The sequence below is a fragment of the Lepisosteus platostomus genome, chromosome 22 (genome assembly GCF_059453375.1).
Source record: "Lepisosteus platostomus isolate fLepPlt1 chromosome 22, fLepPlt1.hap1, whole genome shotgun sequence".
NCBI classification, from domain to species: Eukaryota; Metazoa; Chordata; class Actinopteri; order Semionotiformes; family Lepisosteidae; genus Lepisosteus; species Lepisosteus platostomus.
In genome coordinates this window covers 15,746,166-15,758,873 of record NC_142632.1, presented here as the reverse complement: position 1 = coordinate 15,758,873, position 12,708 = coordinate 15,746,166, and the positions used below count along the sequence as shown (strand labels likewise).

At 45.0% G+C, this 12,708-nt stretch overlaps 1 protein-coding gene across 1 annotated transcript; it reads left to right on the top strand.

The window, feature by feature from the left end:
* The first annotated feature begins 101 nt into the window (after positions 1–101).
* Positions 102–11,790, top strand: nup88 (nucleoporin 88). The gene is made up of 17 exons (XM_088616417.1): positions 102–366; positions 1,077–1,246; positions 2,837–2,962; positions 3,936–4,022; positions 4,291–4,467; positions 4,761–4,947; positions 5,767–5,923; positions 6,675–6,773; positions 6,915–7,005; positions 7,186–7,290; positions 7,732–7,884; positions 8,773–8,898; positions 9,493–9,558; positions 9,984–10,064; positions 10,293–10,419; positions 10,710–10,828; positions 11,361–11,790. Exons 1-17 carry the CDS (start codon positions 139–141, stop codon positions 11,422–11,424), a joined length of 2,163 nt encoding a protein of 720 aa, XP_088472543.1. The 5' UTR covers positions 102–138; the 3' UTR covers positions 11,425–11,790.
* Positions 11,791–12,708: the final 918 nt, after the last annotated feature.

Sequence of the window (12,708 nt, the reverse complement as noted above, 5' to 3'; positions counted from 1 at the left end):
CATTTCTTATTGGTGAGATTAATTTCGAAAGGACCCCGCCTTTAGCGTGCAGCTGGCTTTCATTGGTGCTTTCAATCAAAACGTCATAACCCTGAGACGAACTGTAGGGGGGGGGGGTACATTTTGACAGTAGTAGAGATGGCGACGTTCGTAGGAGAGCGTTGGAGGAGCGAGTTGCCTGGACATGATTTATTCACCAAACTCCGTGAAAACCTCGATCGTGACTTTAGAGGAAGCGGTAGGACGCCAGCCAAGAACCTGGCCTTCTGCTTAAATGGAGATTTATTTGTGTGGGACGAAGCCAACAGCGTTTTTTATACGACGAACCTGCGACAGCTAGATGTTTCGGATGGAGCAAATTATCAGGTTCGGCTTGGATGGGAATGTCTTCACTGTAGTTATCGATGACATCTTTTAGTTGTTTTATGTAAACATAAAGTTATTTTAAAAAGCTACGATAAGACCAATGCAACAGGTTTCTTCCAAGTACTCGGGGCTTCATAAACGGGACAATGAGCTAGCTGCAGTAGTTCATCTTTCCGTTACGATGGTCTTGTATTTTTTTAAACTCGCCTGTTTTCCTCGGTGGATTCAAGTTTACTCCCTCATCACTCTAGTTAAGATATCATTGCACGTTTTTGCAATGATGTTGTAAGCTGCAATCCTTACAACACATTTTAACGACTGAACTGTGGGTTTTAGCAAAAAAATTCACAGTGTGAATCAGGGTAATATCATTGCTGTATTTTACAGCCTATTAGACTAACTTGCTTGGTATTATACTGTGTAACTTTTGTACATGTGGAACTTTGTGAGTTTATACCATTCCTCTTATTTTGTGATGTTGAATTATAAACAGCTGGTTGCACCGTGTAACTACATCTATCAGATTATTGTATTGACATCATGTACATCCATGATGCCTATTACTCACAGAGTAAGTAGCTGTATTTGCTGATATTTAGCACAGAGAAGCAGTGATGCATGAGGGCGGAATGTAGTGGCAGAGATGTTGTACATAGCAGTGCTGGGCAGGATGTATCTCATTGTGGTTAGTTCCCTCTTTTCCTCTGCAGACCCTGATGTGTATCAACCCACCGCTGTTTGAAGTCTACCAGGTGCTGCTGAGCCCCACGCAGTACCATGTGGCTCTGATCGGGCGCCGGGGAGCCAGTGTGCTGGAGCTGCCCCAGCGATGGGGAAAGAGATCGGAGTTTGAGGGGGGCCGTCCACGGATTAACTGCAAGTGGGTACTCCTTAGTTTGACAAGAGTACAGCTGAGGGGTCGTTTTCAAATTAGGTGATGTAATTAATGGTGTACCACAAGGACCTGTACTAGGATCACTGCTCTTCCTAATTTATAGAATTGATCTACATTCTAATACAGTTAGTAAAGGTGTCAAGTTTTCTGATGATACCAAATTAGGAAGATTAGTAAACACTCTAGAAGAAGGAATTACAATTCAAAAAGATTTAGATAAAATTCAAGACTGCTGAACACCTTACAGCTGACATTTAATATAGATGAATGCATGCAGGTCACAAAAACGTAATCTTTAAATAGAAATTGGGGAAATGTGGAGCTAGGAGAGGCTAGGAAAAAACTTGGGTGTTGATGTTGACACATTCGCTTACATCTTCTAGACAATGTGGGAAAGCAATAAGAAACAAGCTTCCCAGCCATGTGGTTGATGTTGATACTTGGCTTCATTCAAGAAACAGCTGGATGAGATCCTTGGATCAAGTAACTACTTCTGATCAAGATGTGTTGTGACCAGCAGGGTTAGATGGTCCGTGAGGTCACAACACAGCTTCTGCAGAAAGAACTGTACTGGGCTGCAGGGAAGCAAACAACAATATTCAATGAGGCCACTATTAATTTATTGTATTTTACAGTTCGCAATTCAGCTGCTTATAGATGGGGGCTTGGAAATGTATAGGGGTATAACACAAATCATTATGGAGAAACACAACATCTTGAAGGTCCTGACCTGTGCATCACCCTGTCGGGTTCCATCCGCAGTGTCTTGCAGCTGCGCTTCAGAGTTGTGAGAAGCTGCTGAAATAGCTGCTTGACAGCCCTGCAAAAATGCAAAACTGCATGGAGTTGTGGCAATCTGTACTACAGAACAACCAATCAGACTGAAAATCATGTATGAACAGCAGCACTTTAAATTTTTCTCACAAGTAATTCAGTGGTTGTCTAGTTTCTACAGCTGTAGTTTTTAATTTCAGTAAAATTTAAATTTAGCAGCATCCAAAAAGTATATAACCACAAATGCTATATATCTCACTCTCAGCACACGATAAAAACTTTCAGAAGAGGGTTTTCAGTGTTGGCCAATCTTTTTGTGACCTGACATGCCTCAATGACCAAGAATGAGCCTGTGGCTGTAATAATGGATTAATTATAAACTGCAAAATTCCTCATGTTCGTACATAACACTGACCATCAAGACCTAAAGAGCCATGCAGTGCTGCTGGAGGAGCTGCCCAAGGCTAGTCAGGCTAGCTCTGCAGTGCACAGTGTATAGCAGAGAGCTTTTCTCTTGGAGTCCTCTTGGGAGGAAATTGTATAACTCGTTGAAGGAAGGAATGACGCTAGATTGTATTGTCTGCACGGCAAACAGGCTATAGTCCCTGGAGATGGCTAAAGTTGTCTGAAACAATTCCAGGGTTATAAAAAGAAAGCACACCCACCAGCAATATTGCATTTGTTTACATACCTGTATAAGGGCATTTAAATTTGATGTGAGGCCTAAACACGCAGCTACAACAAGTTATTTAGTTGTTAAAATGGAGGTCCTGTTAAAACCACTGCTCCCTGTCTGCTCAGGACCATTCCTGTGGCTGAGCGCTTCTTCACCAGCTCGGGCTCCGTGATCCTGAGAGACGTGGCCTGGTACCCCAGTGAGACCGAGGAGCCCCACCTGGTCCTGCTCACATCTGACAACACGCTAAGGTAGGGGTCTCCTTCAAGAGGCACGAGGCGGGAAGCCATTCTGCTGAGGCTCCCCGAGACTGCTCCAGTGCAGAACTGTCAGTACTGGAGCTGGGTATTGATTTGTTAAGTAGTGGCATTGCTGCCTCGCAGTGCTGGACGTGGGGTGCTGTCATGCGAGGAGTTTGTATGTTCTTCCCTTGTTTGTATGGGCTTCCTCCCACAGTCCAAAGACGTACTGGTAGGTTGATTGGCTTCTGGGAAAATTGACCCTGGTGTGAGTGTGTGTGTGTGAGAGCCCTTTGATGGACTGGCTTCCCATCCGGGGCGTACCCTGCCTTGGGCCTGCTGTTTGCTGAGTTGGGCTCCCTTTTGACCCTGTTTTGGATGAAAGTGGTTAGAAAATGGATGGATGATTTGTTTAATTTTAAATAATGTTCCTTATTGCTTATAACTCTTTTTTTTGTCTGCACTCTCTTCTCAAGATAAAGATAAGATAAGATTTATTGTATTAGGATTTTGTCTTTTCGCAGACCCCAACTTGCTCTCCATGAGACACACAGACAGGGAGAGAAGCTGGGGGTCAGAGCGCAGGGCCGGCCATTTATACGGCGCCCCTGGAGTAGTTGGGGTTAAGGGCCTTGCTCAGGGGCCCAACGGAGTAGGATTCCTCTGCCGGCCGCAGGATACGAACCGGCAACCTTCCAGCCACAGGCACAGATCCTGAGTCACAGAGCCACCACACCGCCCCAACGGAATAGTCAAAATATCATTTTCATAAAAGAAAGCAATTGGTAGAATGCGAGTGTTGATCGAAAAGAACAGATTTAAAATTCTTACAGGCAGCAATTGACATTGAACCGTGGGTGTTTATTGGAATTTGCAGCGTTCAGTTTTGTAATGGAAGTGTCAAGGTTGACTACCCATCAAGTGATGCAGGTCAAGAGCTCTAAATTCCTCTTCCTTCAGCTGCCTGCCAATGCTCTTTCCACAGGTTCTACAATCTGAAGGAGCCCCAGTCTCCGGCCCGGGTCCTCTGTCTGTCTCAGTGTGAAGAGGAGAATGCTGTCCGCACACAAGGGTACCCCTGCGTTCTGTAACTCCTCATTAACACCTGGAAAACTGCTGTTGTGACGTTTAATTAGCTCAATTAAGTCATTAAGGTCTGATGTGGTGGTAAGAAAACCAGTAATAAGTGCAGCATTTGACTACAGTTGCCTTCCTCTGCTTAGAAGTACCTTCTTGTCCTCCAGAGGTCTGTGAATTTCCATTCAGACAGTAGCTGCATGAGGTGATCCCTCGTCTCGATGGCAGGCTTGTCAGTTTCTCTTGGGCTCCTGGTGTTGCAGGCGGTCCTACGCGGCCTCGCTGGGGGAGATCGCGGTGGCGTTTGACTTTGGGCCACTGGGCTGTGCTCCTCGCCAGCTCCTGGGACAGCGGGTGAAGGAGGAGGTCCTGGCGTACCCTCTGTACATCCTGTATGAGAATGGGGAGACCTACCTGACCTACATCAGCCTAGCGCACAGGTCAGTACTCTGCAGGAGGAGAAAAGAGTGTTTTATGCGATCGTCCGGAAAAGCGCTAAGTGTGAGGATCATCATCATCATCAATAAATTACCCTCTACCCTAGATGCATAGTTAATTCTGAACTGGCATGTCCTTGTTTCCTGTTCAGTTTGGAAGGTCTGGAACTTGTGGAGTGAAACTCAGTTCCCCGTGTGTGAGATTAGGTTCTGATTGTCCAGCCTGAGTGAAGAGTGAGTTTGTGTAATAGGGCTCCGGCGCACTGGTCACCACGTGTCATGCTTGTGTCCTGCAGCGGGGGCAGTCTGGGAAAGCCCCTGGGCCCTCTGCCCATGCACCCCGCGGCTGAGGACAACTACGGCTATGATGCCTGCGCCGTGCTCTGCCTGCCTTGTGTGCCCAACATCCTGGTCATCGCCACCGAGACGGGCACGCTGTACCACTGCGTAGTGCTGGAGGCTGAGGAGGATGAAGAGGCTGGGGTGAGTGCCCGCAGCGGGCAAGAGGGGCACGTCCTAAGTGTGTCAGGCAGGGGAGTGGGAGGGGGGAAGGTTGGGTAACTTCTTGCAGATGACGGAGCATGCAGGCTTTTAACTTCAGTGAGATTCGGCTGGTTATATTGTAGTTATATACAGTGCCTTTAGAAAGTCTACACAACCTTGGCAAAGTAACACATTTGACGGCCTAACAGCCAGAAATCAAGACGTGAAATCAGAATTGATTTCACTTTATGTACCCGTTGTCATACATGACCTTCAGGTGAAAAACAAATGCTTGAAAAGTAATTGCAAAAAAAATCTCGAAAAATGGGTTGGATAAGTGTCCATACTCCTTAGTTGGTACTTGAATTGCTTGAATTTTGACCATAAATCAATTTTACCCACATACTGCAGCTCACCTAGATTTTGCAGTGCTTGTCCCTGCCTTCTCACAGAACTGTTCAAGCTCAGTCAAACTTTGGAAAGGGTGTGTCGATTTTCTATGGAAGTTCAAGTAGGGAGCTACGTCAGCATGCGTAGGCTGTAAAGGACCAGGTGAAGGTTTATTCCAGGCTGAAAGGAAAAGAAAAGAGATGCAACATTTCGGCTGGAGTTGCCTTCTTCAGGAAGAAGGGTGTACACTGTACTCGGGAAGAGGGCTCTCCAGCTGAAATGTTGTCACTGCATATATGGTGTGCAAGAGAAAACGTTGAAAGATGTTTTAGTGGAACTAAGTACTGTGCATTCAGACACGAGGTCTGGGAGTCAGTGTGGTTGGGAAGTGCGTGGCCGGCGCAGTAATGGCGCGTCTCGCCCGAGCAGGCTGGCGAGCGCTGGGCGCGGGGCTCTGAGGCCGTGCCCTCGCTCTACGTGTTCGAGTGCGTGGAGCTGGAGCTCACGCTGAAGGTGGCGGCGGGCAGGGAGGAGGAGGAGGAGGCCCTGGAGTCCGACTTCACCTGTCCGATCAGACTCCACAGAGGTGAGGGGCGAGGTGGTTGGGGTCTCGTAATTCTGGAAGCACTGAGCTGGTTCTGCTGTTGGCCAAGCTCACATTTCTCACTGCAGGGTTGCTAGACGTCCCACGCAGTTCGGTGTGGCTTGGAAGCAGGTTTATTAGGAAAGGCCCTCCGGAGAGCCAAGCAGGGAGACCCCATCATTTTCTCAGAGATCAGCTCTATGGCTCGGGCATTTCTAGGTGCTTTCTTATACCCAAGACATACAGTAGTTTGAACAGCCTCCCTTGGTACCATGAAAGTGGTGTTGGGGGAAAAACACATTCTACTGGTTATCTCTGGACTTTGCAAACATCACTGAAGTTCAGCTGCCAGACTCTCTTTAGCTTACATAAACACCCATCACTGCAGAGTCACACAACAGGAGGGCTGTCTGCTTTTCTAACCCTAAAGCAACAAATATCTCACTGAATTTTACATTCTCCTTCCAAACTCATGTTGCCTCCTGCTCTGCCATTTTTGTAGGAGTTTCCTAGACTTTAGAAAATAGACAGATCTTCATCACTATATGAATTCTTGAATGTTCTCAAATAAGAATACCGACTAGCCTTAGAACATTTTAATTTCATTTTCAGTTAGCGTGTGGTGCTCAGCTGAACTGTCACTGTCCTAAGGTGGGCAAAGATAAATACGGCATCAAAACGAGTAGGTCAGCCTGATCAGAAGAGTCGCTTAACCTCCAAGTCTTTGACAGCAGTGTCTGTCTGGTGTTTGCAGACCCTCTTTGCCAGCAGAGGTACCACTGTACCCATGAAGTAGGTGTCCACAGCGTGGGACTCACCTGGGTCAACAAGCTGCATAAATTCCTCCAGTCAGGTGGGTGAAATGGTGGACAAGGATCTTGGTTGTAAAGCACTACGTATTTTGGCCACTGTTCTGTAGACCTTGAATGTGAGCATTAGCAGTAGTTTGGGCCGGTGAGGCCTTACGAACTGGGTTTTCTGGCTCTCCTGGCAGATGAAGAGGACAAGGACAGCCTGCAGGAGCTGGCGGCTGAGCAGCGCTGCATGGTGGAACACATCCTGTGCACCCGGCCGCTCAGCAGCAGGTATGGGAGACCAGGAAAAGCCTCTTGGCTTGTCTGTTGGCAAGGAAAGGGCGATAGAAGGAGCGACGGTCACTTCGCTTAAACGATCTAAATCTTAGGAGGAAAAACTAATGCGGCAGATTGTTTTGCTTCATGCATTTCAGCCTCTCTAGTGATCTGTTTTCCCCTGTCTTGCTCCAGCTCTTCAGCTCCTGTGCGAGGTTTCTGGATTGTGTCAGACCTCTCCCTCGGAGCCACCATGATCTGCATCACCAGTACCTACGAGTGTCTCACACTCCCCCTGCTGTACGACTCACACACTGCACCCTCCCGATGGGGATTTTCACGCTTTCTTTCATGCTTTGGAAATGGTGTATACAGATCAACCCAGCTAAATGTTGATTTGATCTATGAAATGCCTGTATCTGTTGCCACAAACTGAAATGTAAAGCAATTACCTTATGAAAACATGCAAATTTATTGAAAATATTTTGAATGTAGTGTGCATTATTTGTGCCAAATGCCATTACAAGCAGCACTCTACACTTTTAGACAAGAATATTGCATTGCAAATACTTCGATGTACAAGTTTTGCATGGATACATTATTATTTTTATATTATTTGTATGTTGAATGTATTGCAATAATATGGAAAATAGCAAGACAGTATGAAAATAGGTTAAATTTTGCAGGTGTTCTGCTGCACTCAGCTTCCAGGAGAAACACTTACTTTGTCTCTTATTGAAGGAGCTCCATTCGGCCACACTCCCCTCCCCTGCTGTGTTCCCGCCCAGGGGCGGGGCTTGGCAGCTCTCCCTTGCGTGGATTGGCTGAGGATTCCTTCGAGCAGCACATCCGCAACATTCTGGCTCGCAGCTCAACCAATCCCTTGCTCCTGAGGTAAGGTTGAACTTTTTTGTAGCAAAGGTTTGATTGAATTAAACTTAAGCACTCTTACAGCAGAACTGGGAACAGGTAGATATAGTCAATAGAAGCAGGAAAAAACATGTTAAAGGTGCAAAACTAATATTTTAAATAAAAAAAAATGGAATAATGGCAATTAATAAAACATTGACAAAACTTAACCAGGACACTGGAAAAATGTGGTTTGAAAAAGTCTTAAGGACAGTTAATAGATGAAGTAAGTGACAATCTATTTAGTCCCAAAAAGCATTTGACAAAGTCTCTATTAAACGCTAATTCTTAAATTACAGGCTACAGGAATCCCAGGTAGTGTGCACACATGGATTGAGAAACAGCATGTCAGCATGTCATCTTAAAGGCCATAATCTCTAAAATATGAAGTTTGGGCACAACTGCTTACAAGTCTAAATAAGGTCTTGCTAATGTTTTCCATACCATGAAAACAATGTTATAGTCTTAAAAGCATTTCAAAATTGTAACTTCAGTTTAGAACAAAGGGGATTTGCAATTTTCCCAAGTAGAGAAACTCTGATACAGTAAAGGTTGATCCAAAGGGACCACCTCAGAGTCCCAACCAGAAACTAAAGCGAAATGTGTTTCCAAGAAATGGTTGGATGAATCTTTAGATTCATTTTGCTACTTAATTGGCAAACATGCAAGATGATCTGAAATGCCCCCTCTCATTTTCAGTCTTCTGTGTTGTACCAAATTGTTGTTCTTGGTTAATGTGTGCTCGTACTCATGCAGACAACTGCAGTAGCCCCAATCCTTGTAAAATAAATGCATTTTCCGTACACGGAGTACGTAATGACCTGCGCTCTGGGCGCCTCTCTGAGGTGAGTTACTGAGGCGAGTGTTTTTCAGGGCGGGAGAGAAGGACTCTGCCCCGCCTCCTTCCGAGTGTCTCCAGCTGCTGAGCCGGGCCACCCAGGTGTTCCGGGAAGAGTACATTCTCAAGCAGGACCTGGCCCGTGAAGAGATGGAGCGCAGGTAGGCCACAACAGGGCCCGGATCAGACCTGTGGTTCCTCATCCTGGCCTGCAAAAGCCCACATTTCCCTTCAGCTGAGCTTAATGACTGAATTGAGCTCACAAGCTGCTTGATTGAGAACAGGGACAAGTTTGTTTTGTTTTTTGTACTCGGAAGTTTGTAATTCTGCTACCTAGGAAATGCAGTTGTGAAGAGACCACCTCCAGTGTTAAAGATCCGAAAGCAGTTGAAATCAATCCCATTATTACATCGAAGAAGGAATCAATTGTGTAGTTGAGAGCTTGGCTGAACAAATACCAGCCATTTGCCAATACCATGAACCTTGTTGGACCTCAAGGATCAGGACTGAGAATCCCTAAACTCCCTTGGAGTCTGATCAGCCACTGGGAGGCTTAACAAATATTACACATATTGTACACTTGTAAACATGTGTCATGCTGGATTTTGCAGACTTTGGTCACAGTTGGTATTGTTTCATGCAGGGTTGTCTGCATTGAGGCTATGGATGTTGATACACAGGTCTGTACGCGCTAGCCCTGCCTCCATAACTGTGCATCTTCTCTTTCTCACGCTTGCCCTCTCCATGATGATCAGGGTGAAGCTGCTAGGCGAACAGAAAAAGAAGCAGCTGGAGGACCTGGCACTGTGCCGAGAGGAGAGGTACACTGCATCTGTGTGGTTGTGCACAGGCATGCGTGGCACCAAAAGGATGACTGTGTTAGAAAAGACACCCATTGGATCTTGCACAAGCAAATGAGCGTCACACGTGAACATTAACAAATCTCAACATTATTAATGCTTAGAAAAGCAGTAATTCACCAGGAAATTCTTGGTACCTACAGTAAATGAACATTCTCAATTACACAATGGGCATGCTTTACTTCAGAGCTGGCTTTGTACCTACTGGGCGCCTCCCTATTATATGAAACAATCATGCAAATGGAAGAAAAATCCATTATTGATCTATGAAAAGTTATTTAGAATTCATATAATGCAGAACATCTGTATTCAAGGGTGTAGATGGGATGGAAGAACAGCAGACGTTAACAGATTAATGGACTTACCAGTCCCTCTGTGTCCTTCAGGAAAAGCCTAAGGGAGATGGCAGAGCGCCTGGCTGAGAAGTACGAAGATGCCAGGTATCGCCAGGAGGCCATCATGAACAGGTAACAGGCAGCACAGCTCTCTCAAAATTATAGATCAGTGTCCTGCTGTTTTCTTGCCATACAGAAGTCAAGTCAATGGTTATTGCAGACCACAGGCATCCAGGCAGGAGCTTACATGTGGGAATGATGAAGCACTGTAATTAACTGGGAAGTTTTATTCCTATAAAAAGTTTGAACAGGCTTTGCCTGGTGATGATGGTAATGGTTTCCTGTTGCTCACTGTGCCAGGATGAAGCAGGTTCTGGGCAGCCTGAGATGCCAGCTGCCTGTGCTGTCCGACAGTGAGAAGGACATGAGGAAGGAGCTACAGACCATCAGTGACCAGCTGCGCCACCTGGGCAATGGCATCAAACAGGTCAGACAGCAGAGAAACACCCATGAGGCTTTCTCTACCCGTCATTATCTCACCTTACCCCCACGGCAGGGACCGACGGCACTAAACATCGATTAAAACAACCGAACCAAAATTACAGGCACTGCTTGACTGTTGAAACATCTACCACATTTTAATGAGGAAAATGTGGATGTTTGGCAATCTTGACAGGCCTTTAAACTTAAAAAAACATATTTTGGAGGAGGGAATTTCTCCTGCGTGTAACATTATGGAGAGCTGGGCACAATGAGGCATGATGCTCTCTTCCTCAGGTGACAATGAAGATGGACTATCAGAAGAAGCAGATGGAGAAAGGAATGACAACCCCCAGGACTAGTCTTGCACTTAACGCCAACCAACGGAAATGTGTCCAGTCTGTGCTTAAAGAACAGTAAGTATTGCAACCTGCCGTCAACATGGCTTAATTTCTCAGTCTTTATTGTCTTGTTCCTCTAAATCAGTGGTTCTCCACCCTGGAGCACCAGCATATCTGTTGGCCTGTAACTGCTCTGCTTGCTCTTCTAGGATTCTTTTTGTACTCAGTCATTAATTGTTCAAACTACAAGATATATTTATACATGTTTGTATGCATGGTTTTGAATTGCAGCTTAAATGGGTCTTTGAATAAGCTTTTGTGAATGTAAGTTTATTCAATTACAAATATCAGTCTGATTATGCATGAGATCTTGCCTTCCCACCCTACAATGGAGAACAAAACTAGTGCAGCCCAGGCAATAACGACTTGCAGAGTAAAATTTAAAATCTGCAGCAGTCAGGTTTAACTGTTGGTGCATGTTGAAAATCCAGATGGTGTGACAGTTTCAGCATTGTGCCTGGTCCATGTGGAACCATGAGTGCTTCAGTGTTGCATGACTTTACATACCAGGGGGCTCCTGTTCTGAGGGGTTGTCTTGTTTCCACAGGTCAGAGCACATCGCAGACATGATGAAACAGATCAAAGACATCAAGAACCACTTCAGCTTTTGATGGGGGAGGGGGTATTTCAGATCTTAAACTCAACTGCTCTGCTAGGTTGTACAAAATGCATCTCAAAGGGCTCCAAACCTACACTTGTCAAGGTAGTGTTTTTTCCAGGCGGCAGGCTTCTATCCATCTCTATTATACTACAATAAGTTAAAACATTTTTAAAGGCTTTTCTATTTGACTTGTCTTTTGAGCGGAACAGGTCAATGCCAATGTCTTGAACATGCCCTCTTTGCACTGGACTTGGATTAACCAAGACAAAACTGGAATCCAGATGCAGTGTTTAAGTTCTAGTTTGTACACCATGTTTTTATACATGAACTTTATGTATATTGATCTAACAACAGATTAAACTTCTTTGTGACTTTCTGTTGCCGAGTCCCTTTTAGTGCTGTGTCGACAGGGTGTGAACTCGCACAGGAAGGCACTGCAGTGCTTTCCACTGTCTTTACAGACCACTGCACTTCTGTTGAAGAATGTTTTTTAATTGCAAAGAGAAATGTTGCACATCTCTTCTCTGTGCACTGCATCTCCTAAACCTTCCACCAGTGTCTTGGTGAGAAACACTCACCTTCTGGTATAGGATATACTCAAAGGTCATAGGACAGAAGATACAATTTCTGTAAATAAGATTTTTTTTTGTTTTAATTGTTTAACTTTAACGGAGATCACCTCTCACCTCTGATCGTTTTCAGTATAATCTGAAGTTTAAAAGGAAGTGCTCAAAGATACAATAGGCTAGGCTCAGAACAGTCACTGCTGATTCCCCTTAAGATTGACTGCAACAGATCAAATACTTGCTATTTATGCAAGTTCCTGATGGAGGCGATTCTACAGTGTGTCCTGAACGGTACAGGACTTCTTCCACTATGTATATGGTGTGGTTACCGGTGTCCTATAACGTTTTCTTCACAAAGAACTAAACACTTCAGTGTAAAAAGTAATGCTGAGCTTTTTTTTTTAAAGAACCAACTTTAGCCTTTCCATAACCCAGGCATTCTATGAAGCAGGAAACTTTGCTATTCCTTCTCACAATGTTAATGTAATACTAAGAATACTACAGGGCTATATTGCACTGCTGAAAAGATAAGAACCCATCTTGAAAGCAGCAAAGGTTTTTCTCATTGTAGAATACCTACCCCTGTTCATGGCCTGATGCTCACTCTTCTGCTTTCACCCAGATGCTTCACTGATAAAGTACCTCATAATCCACAGATTCAGGATGAACAGGAATGCCCATCAGGATGCTTCAGTAAATAACATCTTTGTTGTGCTGCTGGAGCCAGT